Source organism: Corythoichthys intestinalis, chromosome 10, assembly GCF_030265065.1.
Source record: "Corythoichthys intestinalis isolate RoL2023-P3 chromosome 10, ASM3026506v1, whole genome shotgun sequence".
Lineage (NCBI taxonomy): Eukaryota > Metazoa > Chordata > Actinopteri > Syngnathiformes > Syngnathidae > Corythoichthys > Corythoichthys intestinalis.
The window spans coordinates 16,787,838-16,810,178 of NC_080404.1; the positions used below are offsets into that span (position 1 = coordinate 16,787,838).

The window sequence follows — 22,341 nt, forward strand, 5'->3', positions numbered from 1 at the left end:
TGCGCTTCGCCAAATTGTTGTATATTGTCGAATTGTCTCAAAATATGATTTTAAATCACATAATTATGCTATTTAAGATTTATTTTATGGTGTCACAGGCTTTTTAGGGTAAGATGAAGCTAACGCCAGAGGCTAATAGCGAGCTGTCTTAAAAACTGCTTCAGTAGAAGCAAGAACATTCATAAAACTGAACATCAACGTTGTAGCTAAAAGTATATCATCGCTATAACGTCTGAAACGCTATAAGTGTGGCCATTTCATTATTAGCTCAAGTTAGTTGACTTCATGTCTTCACTCAGATTTTTTCAGTGCGGTATCATTAAAGTGATGATTCCTTTTGTTTAAGTAAACATAGCGCCCTAATAAGTGCCTTTTTAAATTTTCATGTAACATTTTGTGAATGGGCGCTTTAGTATCCCAACCCTTTGCTTGGCTGTAAATGTCTAACCTGTATGCTTTTGCCTCGATAGCTTGTTCATTTTTTAAAATATTTTCAATGTAACCCTCCATTGAATATTGTAAACCCTTTTGCCTCATTCTGGAAGATGTTACACTGGTTTTGTAGCAAAACAAATCACTTAAAAAAAACTCAGGTATATCTGTCTACTCGCAATGGCTTTGCTGTTTGAGTGACAAAGCTTGTCTGACTAGCAACCTCAACTAAAGGGGGCAGAGCCTTTGCGAAAGGTCAATTGCACAAAGTAGCATACCATATTTAGAAGAATCATAAATATGTAGCATGCAAGGCAACACTTGACATTTTATTTTAATTTAATCCTGATCTATGAACAGATGAGCAACTTGTTCAAAATCAGGGTGAATGGACAATTTCCTTGTCAATTTGATAGAGGAGATGGGTTTTTTGGTGTCTTTCCGCTACGGTAGGTGGGTAATTACTGTCATTGATTAATAATCCCTGGCCAGCCCCGTAATAATCAGTCCCACATGTGTTTGGCCCTCCGAAAGAGTCGAGTCATTTGCCAGCGGGATTCACAGCCTAAACTGCTTATTGGGATGTTAGGAGGACCAATTTTCTTGTCTTGGGGGGGAAGTTAGAGATAGGGTAGATGACTATGGCCAGTTTTCATTTCGTCAGACCATCTCATCTTTGAGCAAGGACACCGGTGATTTCAGTGCTCCTCTCTCTGTGAGCACACATTACTTTAACTTGACACACACGCACTCACAAAAGATGCAGTACAGTACCAATGGGCAAACTCAATTTCTCACTAAAACTATTGTTTAAAGCAGCATCAAGTGAAATGGCTAAGCTCTTGATTGAGGGTGGATTTCTATTAGATGATCATTTCACTCTTGTGGAAGCACAAAATAAAGCCTAGCCACATTTGATTAAACAGAGTGGATTGAATAATTTACTCTGCCTAAATGACTGACACAGTTACTAGTGCCGATGGTCTCCCCTATAAATGGTGTTTGTCTTAGAAATGTGGACATTACATTTTGGGACGAGTGTTGCCTAATTGCCACAAAGTGTGAATAGAGGTCGACAACATGAATGGCCCGAACAACATAAATGGCCCGGTGGCTCGGACGTACTTTTAAAACTGTTGGATCAAGCTGGTAGCCCTAATAAAAATAATGTGTCAATTAATATAATAAATACATCTTTTTTCCACATTAACTCCCATAAAATGGCGCAAAATGGAGGCAGACATACAAAAATTTCAAAAACTCCGGGTAACCTAAAAGCTTTGAAACGAACTACAGTAATACCCCTTTCCCACTGAAACTAGCGGGTCAACGCGTGTTTTTTTTCCATGCCGAAGCAACCCACTGGCAATTGCCATTTGGCACCTTTCCCATTGACAAAAAAAGCCGTGTCTTTTTTTTTTTTTTTTTTTTTCCATCCGTCCAACCCCCCACCCCTCCTCAGCCGTGCGTAAGGTTATGTGACATCACCACGCTAAGAAGTGCGTCGACAAATGCGACCAAATTCATTCAGTTCAAGGAAGTAAACAATGCAGAGCAAAATGGAAGCCTCCTTTCCGTTTGTGTTCTCTGTTTGCATGCTTTTTACTGCCCTCAAAATGGTCGAAATGCAGCAAAGGATCAACACTCTGCTTGTGTTGAGGCAACGTAGGCGACGTGAATTTTGGTTTGAAATTGAAAAGAGTCGTGTAGGTCACGGAAGGAGGAGAAGAGCCTTTGTTTCATCTGTTATGGCTATTGATAACGCTGCTACACCGACTGTTTGCCGTATGTGGATCCGGGCTAGAGCACATGGTTTTTGTTTTTTGTTATGACGCATCACGTACTAGCCTACGTCACCACGTAATTAGGATGTTGACTGTTGACCCAGGGTTTTGCTTTCACACTGTGTGACGATCAGAGCCAAGGTGATTTTAACTTGGCGGGTTGATTGACACGGGTCGAGGCGGGTCGCTGCACCTTTCCCACTGCCACCAAAAGGTGATTGTTAGTGGGTTGACACGGGTTTTTTGGCCAGTGGGAAAGGGGTATCAGGTTGAGAAACTGGATTGAGTGCTCCCATTGAAGAACAACTCGATTCACAATAACTTATCAGCACAGATGAGGTGTTTTACCCCGATTTAATTACAATAACAGTACCCAGTGACAATGTGATTGCTCCCAGGTGACATGGTAGCTTATTAAACTGTCACGGGTGCACCCTGTTTTGGTGTATCCTGATCAACCTGCCCTAAACGAGAGGATCACAGTTTATCTGCTCCATTTGTCTGTCATCCTTTAAAACACAACTTCATTTCATCTGGGCCCCCAAGTCCTCCCTCTACTGTCTCATGGAAATCCTTTATTGTTAGGACCACTGGGACACTTGTCTCGACCGAATTACACTCATGATTGCCCCTTGAAGCCACACGTCTAAATTACCAAACAAGTTCAGCCCATATCTGTAAGTTGTGGACATTTCATAAGCACACACACACGCAGACACACCCACACAAAAAAATACATTACAGATAGAAACAGATAAAAAGTAATGTTCCGAACTAAGTTCCTCGTATCATCGTTATAGTGTGACAGTGAAAGTTGTGTGGTTTGGAATAAATGAGGGATGAAAAAACAAAGAATCAATCAAATGAAGCAACAAAATATCTGTTTGTATATAGATTATGTTCTCATTCAGCCATTAGAGTGCTGATTATAATCGTTTTCTAACAAAACACTTGTGATTTATACAAATTACCTTTTAAAGCCAATATATTCATATTAAAATGTTTTTTTTTTTTTGTTCCTCACTTTAGATATTCAATTATGTGCAGGTGTGGGTAAAGTAAATTTGTATGGTTCATATATAAATTGTATTTTGTTTTGCTTTGCCTTGCCTCAAAAAGCTATTTTACAATATCATGGATGTCGTTGAAACTGAATTACAGTGATCCCTCTTTTTTTGCGGTTAATGGGGACCAGAACCCGCCGCGATGAGTGAAAAACTGCGAAGTAGCGCAGCCCCAATGTTTTTTTTTTTTCTCCATTTATTTATTTTTTTGTGTGTGTGTTCAATGTATTTATTCAGATTTAGCATTGGAAAGAGATATATAAGACATTTTATTATGTTTTTTTTTCACTTTTTTCCCCAAAGTATAATTAAAATAAAATTTATTAAAATACACAATACATATATATATGGCGGAAAACACTCAGGTGACTTGAAGTTCCGGTCTGAGACCCCCAATTTGGCCAAATTTCAAAATTGTCCGATATGAATGTGTGATACATCATTGGAAAGCTTGAAATTTCAATTTTCTGGGGAAGAAAAATTTTGGACACGAGGGCATTTTTTTTTTTTTTTTTATGTTTTTTTTTTTTAACAGCAAAACCCCATCTGGAGGTGAAAGCACACGAGAGCAGAATTACAGACGCCATGACTTTAACAAGATATTATTGCGTACTTATCTTGTTTCGATCCAAAAACTCCATGTCACATGTGTCACTGAGTGTCAAGACACAGCTGTGAATGGCCACAGCTGGATTTTTGGGGGATTTTATGGGTGAAACATGGTCATATAACAAGGGTCGCGATGCAGAAATCGCAGACATCAAGGAGTGGTCGAGATGTTCTTTTTCATCTATTTACCCTTTTAAATGTGTTTTTTCAATTTTTCTTTGTTTGGATCGATTATTTATCATCTAACATATCGAGGAAAATGTGACAGTAACAAAAAAATACAATTTAGGGATAGTTATGAGGTAGATAGACTTTTTTACAGACGCCATTTTCTTCCATTTTGACGTAATTCGTTTAAAAGTTTAAAATATGCGGGTGAATAATTGTTTTTTTTTTTTTTTTTTTTTTTTAAATAAAATCAGACATCAATTAATGATTCTAAGCTAAAAATGACAGACATTTTGAATAATAAATAAAATTAGTCACCTTGTTTTCATGGCTGGGTTAAAACAAAAACGGTTGCGCGACGTCTGTAAACGGGGGTTTTGAGGGTTAAACGGACAAATTAAAAATAATTTGGGGGCTTAACGCCCCATAAATCTGCTATGGCAGCATACAGACATATATTTACATACAGATACATCGATTATTAGATTCATCGAGATTCGAAACGTGACGATTGAATTACTATTCATAAGTGTTAAAAAAAACCACGATGATTTCCCCTAATATCTTAATGACAGCCACTGCTAGCGGAACAAAATTCAAGACACGTCTGCTGCCTGGACACCTAAATACGTAGCGAGAGCAGGAGGGGGGAATTGAGCGGCACAGAGTAGATCTTTTTTGCTCAATATTATTTTCTGTGCTCAAAATCTACGATTGCTCGCTTAAAATCTTTAACTGCTCGCTCAGTATAGTTTTTTGTGCTCAAAATCTAGGTTATTTTTGCTCAATTTCCATTATTGCTTGCTCAGAATAGTGTCAGCAATATAACCCCATACTATGCAATATAACCCCATAATAGTTCGCTGCTCCTTGCCTCCGAGCGCTATGCTAATTAAAAAATTTGCTAACGTGTATTTCCATATTCATTTGTGCATTGTTTGTTGGTGTGCAAAAGTTACCCCATATGCCAAACTTGTAAAACCAGGATTAAGTACAGCGGCAACACTACAAACATGCGAAATAGTAGAGAAATTTGTGAAAACATATATACAAGTATATTGGTTAAAAGAAGTCTTATTTTTAAAGGAACTTTATGTTTGTTTCCAGAAAATGTGGAATTCATTCCACCAATGTAAATGTTATTATATTGCTGAGAGAAATGAGTACTGCCTTTGAAACAGCTAAGGTCAGCTTTGTGTCATATGTTTCCATTGTTCCTGCTGGATAATTAGCTGATTGGATATAAAACGTAAGCAACATAAATTTGTTTGGCTGCTTTGATAAATTAAAACCTGCAGATATACTGTACCTTGCTTAAAATTATAAAGTAGCCACAAAGTAAGAAAAAAGATATTCTGAAAGGTAGGGGGGAAAGATGCATAAAAAAATTGTGATCATCGTTAATACCGTGAAGATAATCGTTCAATAATTGAATAGTAGCACCCTGAATCGCAATAGAATCAAATTGTGCGGTGCACACCTATATGGTACACCTCTAGTTACTGACTGCAGCAAAAATAAAAAAAAAATGTCCCTCTTTCCAATGACACTGTCATTTTTGTACTATAAATTTTTTTTTTTTTTTTTAGTCAAATTGTTTGGCATATTGTCCTTGTGAGTTAATGTTGCTCATCAATTTTAATTTATTATTATTATTTATTTATTTAATAAAAATTTATTTGTCAGTATCAAATGGTCAAAAACTGAACCTTGAGTGTATTTTTACAGTTTGGATGTGTCTTTTTTTTCCTGTCTTTTTTAATTCAGGCAAATTGTTGCACTTTTAGTCGTGTCTGTTACAAACAAAACAATGTTAATAAAGTTATACTTTATTCAAAGTTGATCTATATTACTCTTATATATTTGAAATTAAAAAGGACATAATGTTATGCTAATACTACTACTAATAATAATGCTAATTTTGTAGCCAAATGATACTATTTACAGTGGCGACAGAGCAATGGGGTGGGGGGCGTGAAACAAGTTTACATCTTCGTGGGGGGGGGGGGGGGGGGCGCAACCAAAATAATTGAGAAGCGCTGCATTAAAAAGATAAATGAGAGGGACAAAATATTAGGAGGATGCAGTATACTTCTACCCCATTGTAAGTTCAAACCACAACATTGATCAGTTCATAACAGTAGGATGTGATTATTATGAGAGCACTAATGTTGTTGCTTATGAGTGTACTATTACGCTACATTTCATTGCATCTATGTGTGAAATTAGTATGAGGGAGCAGCAGGTTTCGTTGGCGACACTCACACGAGCACACATGCCGAGCGAAAGGAAGGCATTAATTACTGGTACTCACATCTTGCAGGGAGATCATAGCCGCAGGTGATCTTGGCTTTGCCAGTTTCACAGCCATTTAGTGTTTGACACTCATCATAGAGACAGGAACCTGCAGCTCTGTGTATGCAACCATCAACTGAAAAACAGACATATAAAAGTAAGTAGAGGTAGGCTTGAGACAATTTTAAAATCATGCATATGGCACGTCCAAGACAACTGAGCTTTTATGTTGAGACAGGCACGAGGGGAATGTTGATCTTTTTATCTCCATTTCAAATCATTTCCTTAGCATGGCATTCTGGAAGACAAGAGAGTCTGCAAGAGAGCAGTGCCCTTGTTTCTGGTAAATATTGACGGGCCTCGAAATTAAATTAGCCGAGCTAGGATCTAATAACATCTCCACACACAGTGAGAATGAGACTGTTCTTCCTGTAATCCCTCTCCCCTGTCAACAGCCATCTACAATCAGATCATTAACTGTATTTTCTGCCCCATGCTGGGAAGGGTATATCTGTCCTCTACTTTGTAGCAGTGAGCCTGGTGTGATGTGGATCAGTGTTCCGATTCTGTCGCGCTCCCTTTTGATGTGTGTCCTGATTCCCCGGAAAACTCAGACCCCACCCCCTGCAAGCTTTTAATTTTACCGGGTTAAGGCCGCCATTGCTGCTGATTGATGGCACGTCTTACACAAGAAGGCAGAGAGATAGAAATCCACATTATCCTACTCTGAAAGCCTGACATCCCTCCAAGAGCATGTTATCAATCACAGTGAAACATCATAAAATCTGTCTCAAGTTGTCCTGAAGAAATCCTCACAAGCCATTAGAGGATAACAATGCCAAGAGGAAGAACAATAACAGATGGACAAACAAAGGTGTCTATTTCTCTTTCTGTTTGTTTGTTTCCATTTGACCCAAACCGAGGACTGCCCTTATCCAAAGGTTAAGGTTAGAAAAGAAAAACAGAAGAAAACTAAAACAACTCAAAACTTGTAATCACATTGCGACTCCAAGCCATCTCAGAATAGCAATACAGTATTTTCACAAGTGTGCTTGTCCACAGTGATAAGACAGAAGATACAGTACTTGGTGATGGGGGGGAGGGGTCCTTTATCTGAGTTCCTTTTAGTTCTCAAGGATGAGTCAACAGCTGGGCGAAAGGTTTTCAGGCTCTATCAATCATCTTAAATGGAGTGAGGGACAGCCGGTTGACAGAGACGGAGGCTGATGGCTTTTCGAAAAAGTAACAAGCTTCTGACAGTGATGTGGATATGGAGAAGGATTGCTCTAGTGACAGTGGGAGCTGCTTAACACAGTGCAAAACTGATGTAGTGTTCGCTACAGGCTGGGAATTTAATCCACAATAATCGTCCAATGATTTGCATAATAATAGCTAACAGTGTTTCAAACAATGTACACTAAAAAAAATAATAATAGGACTTAAGGTGAAGCTGTTCCACAAAAAATATAAGCAGCCACGAGCAAATACTTTCTATCTCACCATGTGTACGCTAAAATAAATAAATTCAATGTAAAATAAATCTGAATTTATGAACATATCTGGTTGTTTACTGTCGTCTGGGCAAAATATATGAAAACAGCGATTTTCAGTTAAATATTGTCCATATAGTTTTGTATTCGATTATATTAACTGTGTTTCCATTATACTGTACCTAGTAATTTTTAAAACCAAAAATTAGCAATGAAAAATTGGTCATGGATACATTGAGTTTTTAGTTTTTAGTTTTACATGAGTTTTTTTTTTCATACGTTACCATATCAAAAGATATTGTGAGAGCAACTGAAACACTAGAGATGTCCCGATCCGATATTTGGATCGGATCGGACGCTGATATGGGCAAAAACAATCGGATCGGTATCGGATCGGCCGACACGGAAAAATTCCAATCCAGACTTCCGATCCAGTTTTTTTTTTTAAATCCAGTCCAGGTTTTCCAGCTCACCGATATACATAATCCATTCCAGTTTTTGATTCGGTTTCCCTAAAATCCGGTCCACATTCTACGGCACACCTTCAACACACTACATTACCGTCTCCCAATTTACCGAGAGACTTTATCTGTAAAATTGTCAGCTGTGTGGGATCATTTCACCTTAAAGGACGACAAAGACGAAGAGGCAGAGTGCAACATATGCCACAATAAAGTCAAGTGTGGTGGTAAAGCTGTAAGAAGTTTTAATACAACCAACCTAATCAAGCATTTAGCGACATACACATGCATTGAAAACTAGGTGCGTTAGTAAACAGCTGCCATCTTAAAGCTGGAGACTTCTCTTGTAGGCTGTTGTAGTGAACCTTCAAAGCGAACCTAATTAACTTTTTATCTAAAATACTCCTAAATCGGCAAAATCTTGACTTGAATTTATCTTCAAAACAGTTTTAAAACTTTCACATGTAAATAGTAGACAGAAGGGAAATTATGGAATAACGGGAGCAATTTTAACAACTTAAACAGTTGATTCGCAAAATTAAATTAATTGAATGTAGTTCAAAGCTGCTGATACAGAATGGGGACTTGAGTATTTTATTTACTGTTTTAAAATGTTAACTTGATACTGAAATAGTCGTTTATTTAAACCTGAGAGGTTTTTTTATACAATTTTTCTGACTAATGCACAAAACATTAAAACCATCTAATAGCTTGGGGGGTTAGTGGGATTTTCCACTGACAGTTTACAATATTATTTGCACGTTTTACTGACTGACTATGCCATTTCTGTTTGTCATTTATAATGTTTTGTGTTTGTCATTGAATAAACAGGTCAGTTTCTTGTTACCAACCATTGAGTGTTATTCAAACTAATTCTAACTAACTAATTCAGCTGGCTAGTTGTTATCAAGAGTACTAAAACCCTTTTCAACATGAGTCTGACAACTAAGTAAGGAGGCTAAATAACTTTAAACTTTAATACATGCTCAGATAGGCCGGTATCGGTATCTGCCAGTATCGGTATCGGATCGGAAGTGCAAAACAATATCGGTATCGGATCGGAAGTGCAAAAACCTGGATCGGGACATCCCTATGAAACACCATTTTGAAATGTATATGCCTTAGGACTTAACAGTGAATTTTTATTAAGTACAGTGATGCCTTGCTACTTCGTGCTTCATCGCGGATTTTTTTCAAATTAAAAAAGAATAAATACAGTATTCTATTTAAAGGGAAGCTCAGACTTAAGACATGTAGGCTCTAATGAACCACAAATCTATATTTAATACATGTTTTGACCTACGGAGGGCGCCATGTTTTGAGCACGTAATGGACGCTCAGGGTGATGACAAAAATTGTCAGTCACTCGACATATACTACCGGGTTACTGCAATTCCTTCTACACGGCGAGACTTTTTTTTTTTTTTTTTCTAAATCTTTTTCATTGTGGGAGGTGCGACCACATACCGTATGTCACTAACAGGAATAAAAAAATATACAAAAAAACAAAACTCGTTATTCCGGAATCTGAGGAAAGTTCAAGGCCCTAGCATACGTCAAGAAAGGGGTCCACTTTGCATAAAATTTGTTTCTGTAGCCCCCAAGCATACACCGGATCTTCTCTAGGTGAACACAGTTTAAAATCGACTTTGTCCAAAGCGTGTGAGAGGGTGAGATGGGAGATTTCCATGCAAGAAGTATAAGTCACCTTGCCAAAAGGGTAACAAAGGCAATTCTATCCTGATCCATTTTGGATAGTTCCAACACAGATGAGGATGTTCCAAAAAGCACTATGGTGGAGTCTGGACTTATTTGTCTGCAGCATATTTCTGAAACGGTCTTAAATACCTCCACCCAGAAGTTATGTAAAGATGGGCAAGACCAGAACATGTGGGTGTGATTAGCTGGTGAAGGGTTACATCGTGCACATGTAGGGGCAATATCTTTATAAATCTTGGACAACCTGTCCTTAGACCAGTGTGCTCTATGGATAATTTTGCACTAAATAAGACCATGCCGTGCGCAAATTGATGAGGAATGAACTCTTTTCTGTGCAGCCTCCCATAATTCCTCTAAAATCATCCCACCCAGTTCCTGTTCCCACAGTGCCTTGATTGGTGCCAATGAGGCATTTTGTAAGCTACAAATTTCACCATAAATAATCAATAGACTGCCCTTGAGTGAAGGCAGAGGTGGTAGAAATGTATCCAAAGCAGTCTCCTCTGGTAAAGTGGGGAAGCAGGTGTTTAGGCTGCTAGCGAGACTTTCAACACGTGCTCATCGGTTAAAAGTGGCAAGTACTTACTATTTGTGTTTTTTATTGAGTCTTTTATTACCTTTTCATCGCCTCAAAATACTTTTTGCGTGTGTTTGCCTCTCATACTTTTAAGCACTGTTTTTATTCTTTTTTAAGCGTTGTTGTTGTTTTTTTTTTTTTTCTTGTGGTAGCTTTAAAGCAGATTGTTGATCTGTTGACAACATTAGTCACATAGCATATTTAAACGACCCTTATTTGATATTACTACGTTTAAGTATTTTCTTAAGGTATCTCTTAGTATGTTCTGTCTGTATGCATCTAAACAAAACAAGCTGAAAGTGCACGGTAGTAATTCACCTCTTGAAGGACATTTCACCTATGTAGCACATTTTGGCAAAACACAGTTTATTTTCCCCTACTCTCGTCTCATCCTGTCTTTCTTGCTCATTTTGCTTTTGCTGCTCATTTCTGAAATATCCAGAGTGCTGTCACGCTCATTAATGTTCCTATCGGGTTCAAATTGAAAGGGTTGAACAGATGACGTGTTTATAGCCCGGCAGCGTACCCATGTGACGTCACCACCGTGCGACATCAACAACAATGGCGACCAACTAGTTAAATCAATTTTACAAATTGTATAAAAAACAAAACAACAAGTGGGGTTTCGAATTATTTTGACTCATAATGTTTATCTTTTAAGAACTACAAGTGTTTCTATCTGTGCTCCCCTTTAAAAAGACATATGCATGTATACATGAAAAAATCATTGCTTTCTTTTATATATACAGTATAACTCATTTATATCATACTTAGTACATTTGAAGTGCTTAAATACCTTTTATTTATTCCTATTTTTTTAACATACTTTGGGGAAAAAAGTATGTATCACTTTCCAATGCTGTTAATACATACAAAAATAGAACACACCAAAAAAAAAAATAATAATAATAATAATAATTATATATTTTAATGTAAATAAGCTCCGCCTTTACTCAGCGGAATTTCAATTTTCCCTTGGGGGCGGGGGGGGGGGGTGTCCCCATTAACCACAAAAAATGAAGGATCACTGTATCGCACTTATTTTTCACAAACTGATGAAAACGCAACTAACGATTCTCAAAAGGATGTATTATTTAATTACATTTTTCAACTTGCCATGAGCTTGTGCAGGCAAAAGTAAGTTTAGTAGAAGCGCCTGATGTAACAATGACAGTTCTTTTACAGGCTACAACCTGATCACATGCAGGGAACAAGCTCAAGATAAGACTGATGAGTAGTGGTGCAAGGAAAACTACATTTTTCCTTCTTCACCTATTGAAGACAAGTGATTCAGGTTAGGGAAATGTAATAATGCCTGTTCGAGTATATAGTGTTCCCGCAGGAGTTTATGCTCCTGAGGTATTTCTCATCACAACCAAACATTGCTGATCTCTAGCCTACGAGCACCTTGGGAACCCAACAAGCAACAACATCAGGCTGTGTGCTCCATCTATGTAGCCAGAGAAAATGATTCAAAGTGATAGTTTCAATTTCCATCTCGGAGCTCCTCCTTTCCTCTTTCACTCCCTGATGCACTGTGTACTTCTAATGAGTCTGGGAATGAGCCCTCAGTGTCCATAAATACAACAAAAGATGGTGAAATGATTGACATAGTGGAGGAACAGATTGAATTTACCTGTTTCCAGGAATGAGTGGAGCACCACAGCTGCATTGTGCACCATATGGATATAAGAGTGATACAAATAAGATACAGAGGCGGGATAGGAACCCACAGAGACAAATTGTAATGGGGGGGGGGGGGGGGGTTATAAATATAGTATATATATACATATAGTATATACACATACACACATACATTAAATAGTGTGGTTGCAAGCAGTTAATTTGGTCACAGGTTTTGCACAGCAACGGTTTAATTACGATGTTGCCGTTTGGACTTGAATTTAATTCCTAATTTAAGATGAATTTCACTGCTATCTCAGCAGATTCATAAATTGTGTATGCCTGACACATTAAAAGTGCAGCCTCAGAATCTCATTATAAAAGAATGATATTTCATTTTGGGAACGAGGAAGTACTCCCCCCCCCCCCCCCCCCCCCCCTTTATATCATGCTATCGAACGCGGCTTCTATAAACTCAAATCCCTGTATAAAAACAACAGGGTACATGATCGGATTTTTATTGTATTTTATTTTTTTAATATGCAGTTATTTTATGATGTATTTGTACAGACTCCACCATTCCATCAAGCTTTGTAAAATGAGGTAGTCTCCTGAGAAGGGTACATTTAATTCATAAATTATATGATAATCCAGGAAAATCTAACTTGATGAAGATCATTCCATCACTTTTCTGTTTTCATCCATACACCTATAACGTTCATTAGCTACTGGAAGCTTGAACCCAATTCACCTACAATGGAGCAAAATGGATGCCAAAGCCACCTCTACTCTCTTATGTGCCTTTGTTTCCCTGTAAATATGTTTAATAATGAACATATGAACAGTATCCTGGCTATGCAGCTATTTTTTTGTGAAAACTTGTATAGAGGTTCCTCAAATTACAAACGAGTTCCACTCCTACACTGGCGACATACCCCGAATTTCTGCACAGGTCTGATTTCACCATTTAGGCCGAAATGTACGTCAAATACTAACTTAACTGAAATTTGGGGGGAAAAAATGCTGTACTTAACATACTCTACCTGCTGAGAAGTGGATGGAGGAGGAAGGGAGGCTGTGAGCTATAGCAATTGCATAGACTTTTGACGAGGTAAGGTCTGTGTCAACAAAAAACTGCTCTCACTGTAATATTAGATCGCATATAGCAGATTTGATATTAGGAGATTGTAGTAAATCTATGAGAATACTCCTTTTTTTGTTATGCTATGTGAACCGGGAGATGTTTGGTTTCACGGACTTTACTGTTGGCAACTTAAGGTCTGTGTCAACATAAAGCTGCTTTTTGGCTAAAACTAGAGGGACAATTTGTCTGAGATTTTTCTTTTCTTGCATAAACTAATTACTGTAAATAGTTGCTCAGAAATAGTCAGGTGATCAGTTTAAAGGTGCACAAAGTAGGATTGATGGCCAAAAATGGTACTGCAACTAGACGAGCACAAAATGCCCTCCCCCTTCGGCTTGTCAGAATGCTGCTTCACATTTGAGAATCTGGAGGAAAATAACTACCAGTAAGTTACAAGTGACAAGTCCTCTGCAGAAGGTCCATCTTATTTTTTAATTTTCAAGTAAGATGTGTTCAATGGAATAATGCCAACAGATAGACTTCATTACCTATTGACGTGACACTTCGTCATTTTTGCGTCATGCCTTATCAGAGGGGGCCGAGCTTTATTACTACAACTACAAAAGCTGTACCGCATACAAACAGGAAGGATTGTGTCAGGAGTCATTTGTTTGAGGATTCAAGGTAATTATTATATTTTTTGTACCATGCATGCATTTTGAAACGTAAAAAAAAAAATCAATGGGAGAATGGGAACCGCTACGGTATTGGTGTAATTCTTCAAAATGTATACATAAAATAGATGCGTAACTGCCTAATTTTTTGCTCTTTGAACAAAGAAACGAGACAGTGTTACGTCCATATCTACAAATAATTCAGTGATTGAAGCATTTATTCGCAGGAATTTTCTTCTTTTTTTACACATGGAGCCGGCTAATTTTCGTAACTGACTAGCCTCATTGTTGGCAATATTTACGCGAAATAAATGATAAATGCTACCTGCACGTTTTTTTTTATGGCTTTTAACCAAGAATTGAGACTGTTTTACATCCAAATATATAAAGAATTCAGGGATTTAAGCATTTATTCACAAGAATTTTCACCAGAAAAGCTCTGTTGACATCAGGCGGCCACAAGCCTCATTCGCTAACAGAGTAGCATTGTACTTCGACATATATACGTAAAATAATCGCTAACTGCACGGTTTATTTGCTTTTAACCAAGAACCGAGACTGTTTTAAGTCCATATCTATGTAGAATTCAGGGATTTAAGCATTTATTCACAAGAATTTTCGCCAAAAAAGCTGGCGGCCGCTAGCCTCATTCGCTAACAGTATATAGTGTATAATTATAATAAAAGGGCTATTCTATTCTATAAGTTGTGATTGTATATAGAATTTATTAATAATCTATTTACATATTATTTATAATTGATTCTGCATGTTTTCCTCAAGAATTAAGTTTCTGATGTTAAATTGAGTGATTTATTAACAGTTGAAAACATGCAGTAAATAAAAAATAATTAAGTTGCTATTTTGGTCAAAAACATATGTCATATAATGCTATTGATCCTGAAAATATAGGTGATTATCTCTGCATTTGGTGATTTTTGTGCATCTAGTGTAAAATCTGAGACTTCCATAGCCATTTTAAGTTGTGTTATACATATATAAAACTATTTACCAGTAATCGGGATTTTATCAGGAAACGACTTTGAATTTTTTGATGCCGCTGCTCATGGAGACTCATATATGGCTAACTTAGGTGCCTGTTTTGGTTTTAGGTCAGTAGCAGCTTTGGTTTTGAAAATATTTGAATTTGAAGTTTTTGAAAATAGGCCCCCCTACGACTCGGCCCAGTTTCCCGTGTCATGTAAATACGTTATGAAGTCAATGGCCAACATTTAGAAATGACTCAATTAAAAGATTAAAAGAGCGAGGGACGGCTACTTTTCTCAATGTATAAACACACTGACAAAGAAATATATAATTTGGTAATGTATTGACAGCATCCACAAAGACGATTTAATTACTCTTTCCATTTTAATTTAATTATTTATTAAATAAATACACGCTTAAAGACCATCTTTGCTCAGGCCAATGGATCCACATGCTAAGGAACATAGCAACGGCAAAACACCAGTCAATGGATCCACATGCTAAATAACGTAGTACAACCACGGCAACTGAATGCATATCTTTACTTTGCTTCTGTTGTTGTCTTGAATCCTTTGAGATTCGTAACTTTTTTTTTTTTGTTTGAGAGGGTAGACATAATTCAGACTGTGACAAAGTTGGTGCACCCTTAAGGGCAAAACACACGTGAGGCGACGTCACTCGCGTTCAATACATTTTCTATGGAACGAGCGCGAAGAGGCGAAATTGTCAACCCTCTTCCAGGGAAGCAACCTTCAACGTTCGTGCTCGTGAAATTTCACACTCGTAGCCGTGCACACGCGGACCAGTGACGCGATATAAGAAAATAGAAAATGGTTCTATTTCTGTCGCTTGGCACTACAGCCAATCATCAAATGATTTATTGATCGACAAATCATCTGCGAGGACACTGGCAAACCCAGAAATTTATATTGTCACACTTTGTGGGGCGGGGGGGTGGGGGGGACTGTCAACACTGATATTTTATTTTTATCTTGTATCTCTTAGTTTCAATGACTGTCTAACATTTCTTACCATTAAAAAAACAAAAGAAAAAAACATGGGGGAGCGTGTCATTTTAGCAGTGTACGTGTGATCAGCACATACTTTATGATACCTCTCGGCATGATTTTTGTGACATAAATAAAATGGTGCACATCCAGAGGGCAATGCATGCTTGCCGCTGCAGTCACATTGCGCCCCGTGTGTTGGATTTCAGCTCAATGGCGATGAGTTTCGCATTTCGCTATCGCTCATCGCCTCCCGTGTGTTTTGCTTCTACTTTCCGGGACGTACAGAGCTGTGGCAACCCGGACGAAGACTGGAAACTGGTCTCGTGAATGGCTGTTGATGAGGACGGAAGCTAAACGGGAACAAATTTGAGTCGCGTAAATTATCTTTTAAAACGGAAAATCTCCGCTTAACCATTAAGATCCGTTTTAAAAGTATTTCCAAAAAACATGCTCAGTCTGAAATATTACAGCTATTTCAAGAGGTGTAAATATTACACTGTGCACTTTTAAGTCTAAACAGCAGATATCACTGTGGTGCTTGTGATTTTAACGCTACTCCAGAGAGGTAAACATTTAGTACACCACTGCAGTGACATTCGATCAACTAATTATGTACAGTTCTAGTCCAGAAAATTTTAAGAGAAACCATGTTCATACAACTGATTGAGAGACGTCCATATTTGCAGAAACAGAAGTGGTGAGTTTTGAGTAACTTTAGACCCGTTTGAATGGGTGACTCAGCTATACCCTTGGTTCCTGCCATTGTTGAAGACACATCAGCCTCACGCTCCCAAAGCGTGATTGCCATAAGCATTAAGGGCCCAGCAAAGCAGTGTTAGGCTTCTCCCAGGCTGCCTGAAAATCAGGGCTTTCAATCGCTCCATCAGACACAATGAATACCTGCTCCGCTCTCATTACAATACCCTTCTTTCAGAAATAGTGTCAGCTGCAGTTTTCCCTCCTAATTATTTTCCGCACCTCTGAGGGTTAGGCTCAGGACTGGAGCCAGAAGAGGCAGCATTGGATGGGCAGGGAATGAGCTTGGGTACCTTTGAGCTCGATTTTACTTAGCATCAAATACAGAAGTCTGAATACACGCTATTAATCTAAGTTAAGGGAATCGATTGGCATTCATAAAAAGGCAACCAGCGCAGCCACATTTTTTGTGGTTTCTACCTGCTGGTCGACTAAAGGGTCCAACACAGCAGGTTAGGAAAAAACAGCTTTTAAAAAAATGTGCACTCTCACTGGGGGAAAATAATAAAGGAAGTTTCAAATATTGGAATCGGTAATCAGCTAAATCAAGAAGGGGGTAGAAGTGGACAGTCTAACAGTTTATGGTTACATGATTGACTGCATACGCTTTTCATTGATGTTGGGGAAAAAAAAAAAAAAAAAAAAAAAAAAAAAAAAAAAAACGGAAATAGTTGCTTTCGAAATAGGCCAATTTAGAAATGCGTAGTTGTCTTAAGTAGTGAAAACTAATTTAAACATTTGCATAAACCTCCAGTGTCGTCATGCTCAGTGTATTCTTTAAAGCAGAAATGTGAAGTAATTTCATAACATGCCAAATAGGGTCACAATTAACGTAATTAAACATTATCCATCAAATAAAGCATGAAAAAAACAATTTATATGTTGTATATTTGACAAAATAATCGCGTTTCCGAAGTTCGAGCCTGAAAGGGGACGAACCCGGAAGTGATACGTCACACCGAGAACAGCGATGGCAGCGCTCCATACATACGGCTGCCATACAAAGCCCTTCAAACAATGATTCAAACAGCGATATAAGCGATAGATCGAGCACAAGGGAGGAGATCCAAGTTTTTGAAGAGTTGGAGGAAGAAGAGGAGGTTGGAATTTCATGTTGGACCTAACATGTATTAGCCAGACGCTAATCAGAATAAAAACAATGTGCTTAGACTACCTGACATGGCATGGAGACAAGACCCACCAAGATTACAAGATTGGTAAAATATAGGCTGTTATTATTTTCATGATTTGAAGATGCAGGCATTTGCACATAATTTTATGTTTTTGTCCATCTGATGACATTGTTTAAAAAAATAATAATCAGACTTCATGTTCATTTTGGCAGATCCGGCAGCTCTTGTGCATATATAATAATAATATAAAAACGTTGGGGGAAAAGAAGGAGATGAGTTGTTGATGGCTTTCTCCACTTTATTGTGGCAACAATAAGAAAACAAAATAATAGCGGACTGCCGCCACATTCGACCGCAAAGTTTTGCTTCTCGCTCATCTTCCTCTCGCCTCCTACTACTCACAGCTCTCCAGTCCCAGCGTCTCTTAAACGGATAGTGTCTTGTTATAAGCTTTTTGTTGACAAAGGTATCGAACACACGACGTGCTGACAACTTTGTTTCTTTATTAACACATGGGGCTAACAGTACGAACACAGCTTGGGGCTCTCGGCAGGAAGTGGCGTCTAATGGCGTGAGGAAATGTAGTTTTTTTGCACAAGCGAACAGATTACGAAGCACCACTTCAGTGTTGTCCCGAGACTACATTTCCCATGATTCACGGTGTGACCTGCGCGCTCGCTGATTCCCTGCGAGACATTAAAACCAACACGATTGTTGTCACCTGTCAGTGGCTCTCGTAAAACAACAACTAGAAGGCTATCAAGCGATCACCGTGAAAGAAACGCTGAACCGTACAAATGCAATGCAATGCTTGAAGCATGAAGGTGGAAATACATAATACAAATAATATATGTGCACAAACTCACTGGCGGTGTGTGTCTCTTACGGCAACGTGACCGTGAATTACTGCGACGCCGACCCGCTTATATGCCCATCCACACCCCTTTCCCGATTGACAGTGGATTAACCCTTTCGGACAAGATCGTAGATGACACACAATTTAAACACGCTTAACCTAGCGAACACAACAACAACTATGATCGGGGATTGCCACGAGTTGGCTTTGGGCTAACGTCGCCAGCTTCTACTGTACATTCCACAACAGTTGGCAGCTCTGCTTTGACAAAGTCATCAGTCATCTATCCAAAAATCACACTTACTTTTTGGCAAATCCTTGATCATAAGCAGAACAGTTAAGGAAGCAGGCATCTTCAAAGTGTTTGTAGCAGAGAACACTACTCGATGATGGCGTGAAATTCATTCGCTTCGTGAGAAGGAAAGATGTCCATTTACGTGCCCTGCTATCCTTTGGCCACTCAAACAACTTTTCGTTAGAGTGAGAACAAAACATCGCCACACACCGCCGTGGCATCTTACAGAGAAACAATGCAACAAACAATACTGTTCTATGGCGGACTTCCCTCGCACTTCTAGATGTGACATCATTTCCAAAGATCTCCGAAGATTGCCGAAGAAAAGCATTTTCGTTGTCAAGGGCGTTGCTATGGGTTAAACAAAGAATCTGGAAGGGTTGCGTTAACAAAAAATAACGAAAATATGCTTATAATTGTTTAGCCATTGATATTATTCAAAAACATGGTTGGCCAACCTTACTTCACATTTCCGCTTTAATGGTGACATAATAGTTTTGCATGCAAGTAATTTGAATAGCACTAAAGGTGAAGAGTGAGTCAATACAACTTACTGAGAATACCAAGTTATATTTGCTAGCCTGGTAATGATCAAATGTGAAATATTTCAACCACATATTATAGGGATGACTGCTAAAATACAACTACCAGCTAACAGTGTATGAGTATTATTTTAAAATTGGGGACTAAGATAATTTAAGGGAAGATGCACCCTCATGGTACTTTCATTTCTGTTCACCTTTTTCTTTCTTTCTAGTAACCATGGTAACAGCTTATGCCCCCTCTCTTCATCGGATTTTTCAGCACCGACAGCTGATCAAAGCCCTGACACACTTCCACCTCTGATTTACTACACCGTTTTCTACTCAACTAATTTTACCGAAGGAGATAATGACGTGGATGAGTTCCTAATCAAGTGGCAATCAGAGAATCCGCCTGAGCAAAATGTCAGGCAGAATACGCTCAAGCCATTGTCGTTACTTCCTTGTGATACTAGATCGTGAGTATTAAATGCAACAATTTCATGTACAAATTGAACTAGAGCTTGCCCCTTACTGTAACTACATTCGAGCTATGGGATAATAATTGTCTCTTAATCATTAATACATGGGATTTGAGAAACAGCAAGATAGATGGTCACAGATGCTACTCCGTAAATAGCCAAGGCGAATGTGACATTATTCCCCAGATAGTGTATTGTAAGTAGGGATAAAAATAAAGGACAGCTATCACAGTTTAATCTAAAATTAATCACCTTTGTTTACACCCCAGAAATGGATGGCTTAGCCGTACATTTCTATGAATGAAGCAGATGCTCTACTTTTATTCTCAACAGTACATTAATATTTAACCACACACAACTGTGTACATTTCAAGAAACTTTTGGAACAATGGCAGCATCCTGATGATTGCAACAGACCCTGACAGTTGACAAGAACACAAGACTGTGTTCAAGCTGTTCCCAGAATCGTAAAACAAAGCCCGGTTTGGGTACTTCAGCTTATGTGACATTGTTGTTGGAAGCGTGGAGTCTGACAGCTGTGGACAACTTGGTGCCGAACCCCAACAGTGCCGCACTCCTTGTGGCAATCGTCAAAGGCCTGACTTTTCTTTAACTGATCGGTCTTGTTGTTTGCAACATTGTCTAAGACTTTCACATTGTCAGCTCGGCGTCTTCTTCTGAACTACATTGCATGATGCTTTATAGGACACTTATATCGTTTAGCATTGACTTTATTGACTTAATTCAGCAATTAATTGAAGTTATGGTTGAGCGAATTGAGTAAATAGTTACAACAAATACATCTAGTTATGGTTGTTTAAATTTAAAGATAGTGTTGCTTCCAATAACTGTGCTCTGTTTATTCTGCAGAGTGCTTATTGTGTAAATATGTTTTTCTTTTTATGCAGCGGAACCGATTTGTAGGTAAATATATATCATCAGTTATGCGGCAATTCACAGAATGATCACACTTATCTATGTGGCACTTATCTTTTGGGGATATGAAAGTGCATGAATCTGCAAATAAAGCCCAATTGCATAATTGCATTAATCTTTTCTTACCTGTTTTTTTTTTTTTTCTTTTAGTTACTTACTTTGCTTTTTATTAGCTTTTCATTTTCTATTCTAAGCCTGAGGATTTTGTGCTACTGCAGCCTGCAGGTCATATGACTGCAGGTCATATTCCCTCCACTATTACAGAGGCCCCAATTCCATCTGAAGATAACCAGCCTTAAAAGTATGATGTTGCAACCCAACTGCTCTGCCTAACGTATGGTGTTCTTGCAGCAGTTCGGCTGGGATTTACTTTAGCAGTTGAGGACCACATAAAAATCTGCAAACCAGCAATGGCACAAGCAAAGACAAGACAGCCAGAGAAAAGTGAACCACATCAAATTGAGCTTGATACCATCAAACGCTGACCATTTCCAAACTTATAAGCCGCCATCCACCAAATTTGAGACGAAAATGGCATTTGTTCATAGATAAGCCGCACTGGACTATAAGCCTCAGCTGTCCTCACTGTATTATGGGATATTTACTCCAAAAGATATTAACCGGTAATAATTTATTTGAGAGCAGCATAATATGAATGTTATCAGACCAAATGAACCATCATTGCTTTAAGAAGCTTCATTTGGCCATCACTGCTCCTTTGGGGAAGACAGTCAACCTCTGCTACCACCTGCTGTCAACACTGTTGTTGTGTAACATGCCTCCTAGCATATATTGCAACGCTACAGATGTAAATAACAATCAAAATTCATGTTCTGTGCTGATTATTTCTTCAGTTACTGTTCCAGTTGTTATATTAATTGCTACTTATGGTATTTGGTAACACTTTATTTGACAGTGGCACCATTAGACTGTCATTAGACAATCATAATTATGACATGACACTGACAAATAAATCAACAAATAAGCCGCAGGATTCAAAATGAAAGAAAAAAGTAGCAGATTATAGTTCGAAAATTACGGTTGTAAGTTTGTCTAACGCCTGACTCAAACTGCTAGATTTCAGCCAGATTCTAGCCCTGACAGACATGTCGTGGAAAATCGTTGACTGTCTTGGCCGACGATGTGGGGTCATGTCGTCTCGTGTAGTGTGTGGCATATATACAGACTGCCGTTCTGGCATCCCAGACGCCTCACGACCACGCTGGAAGTTTGGTGTAGCAGATATTCTGCTTGTTGTGCCGCATAGTGTAACACGTCCTATGTATTCCTACTAATTATTGATGTACTGTATAGTGACCAATAGTGTAACTTTGTGACGGCGTGTGCATTCTCTTGTTTATAGTGAATGTCGTCACTGATACAAAATG

The 22,341-nt window shown here is 38.4% G+C and overlaps 1 protein-coding gene across 5 annotated transcripts in view; it reads right to left on the minus strand.

Annotated features, from left to right (window-relative positions):
• macrod2 (mono-ADP ribosylhydrolase 2) overlaps positions 1–22,341 on the minus strand; it is a 724,457-nt gene that overhangs the window by 517,360 nt on the left and 184,756 nt on the right. For all 5 annotated transcript variants that reach the window (XM_057848773.1, XM_057848772.1, XM_057848771.1 and 2 more), the window contains exon 5: positions 6,372–6,488. In XM_057848773.1, the coding sequence (XP_057704756.1) occupies positions 6,372–6,488 (117 nt within the window). The remainder of the gene's footprint in view (positions 1–6,371; positions 6,489–22,341) is intronic.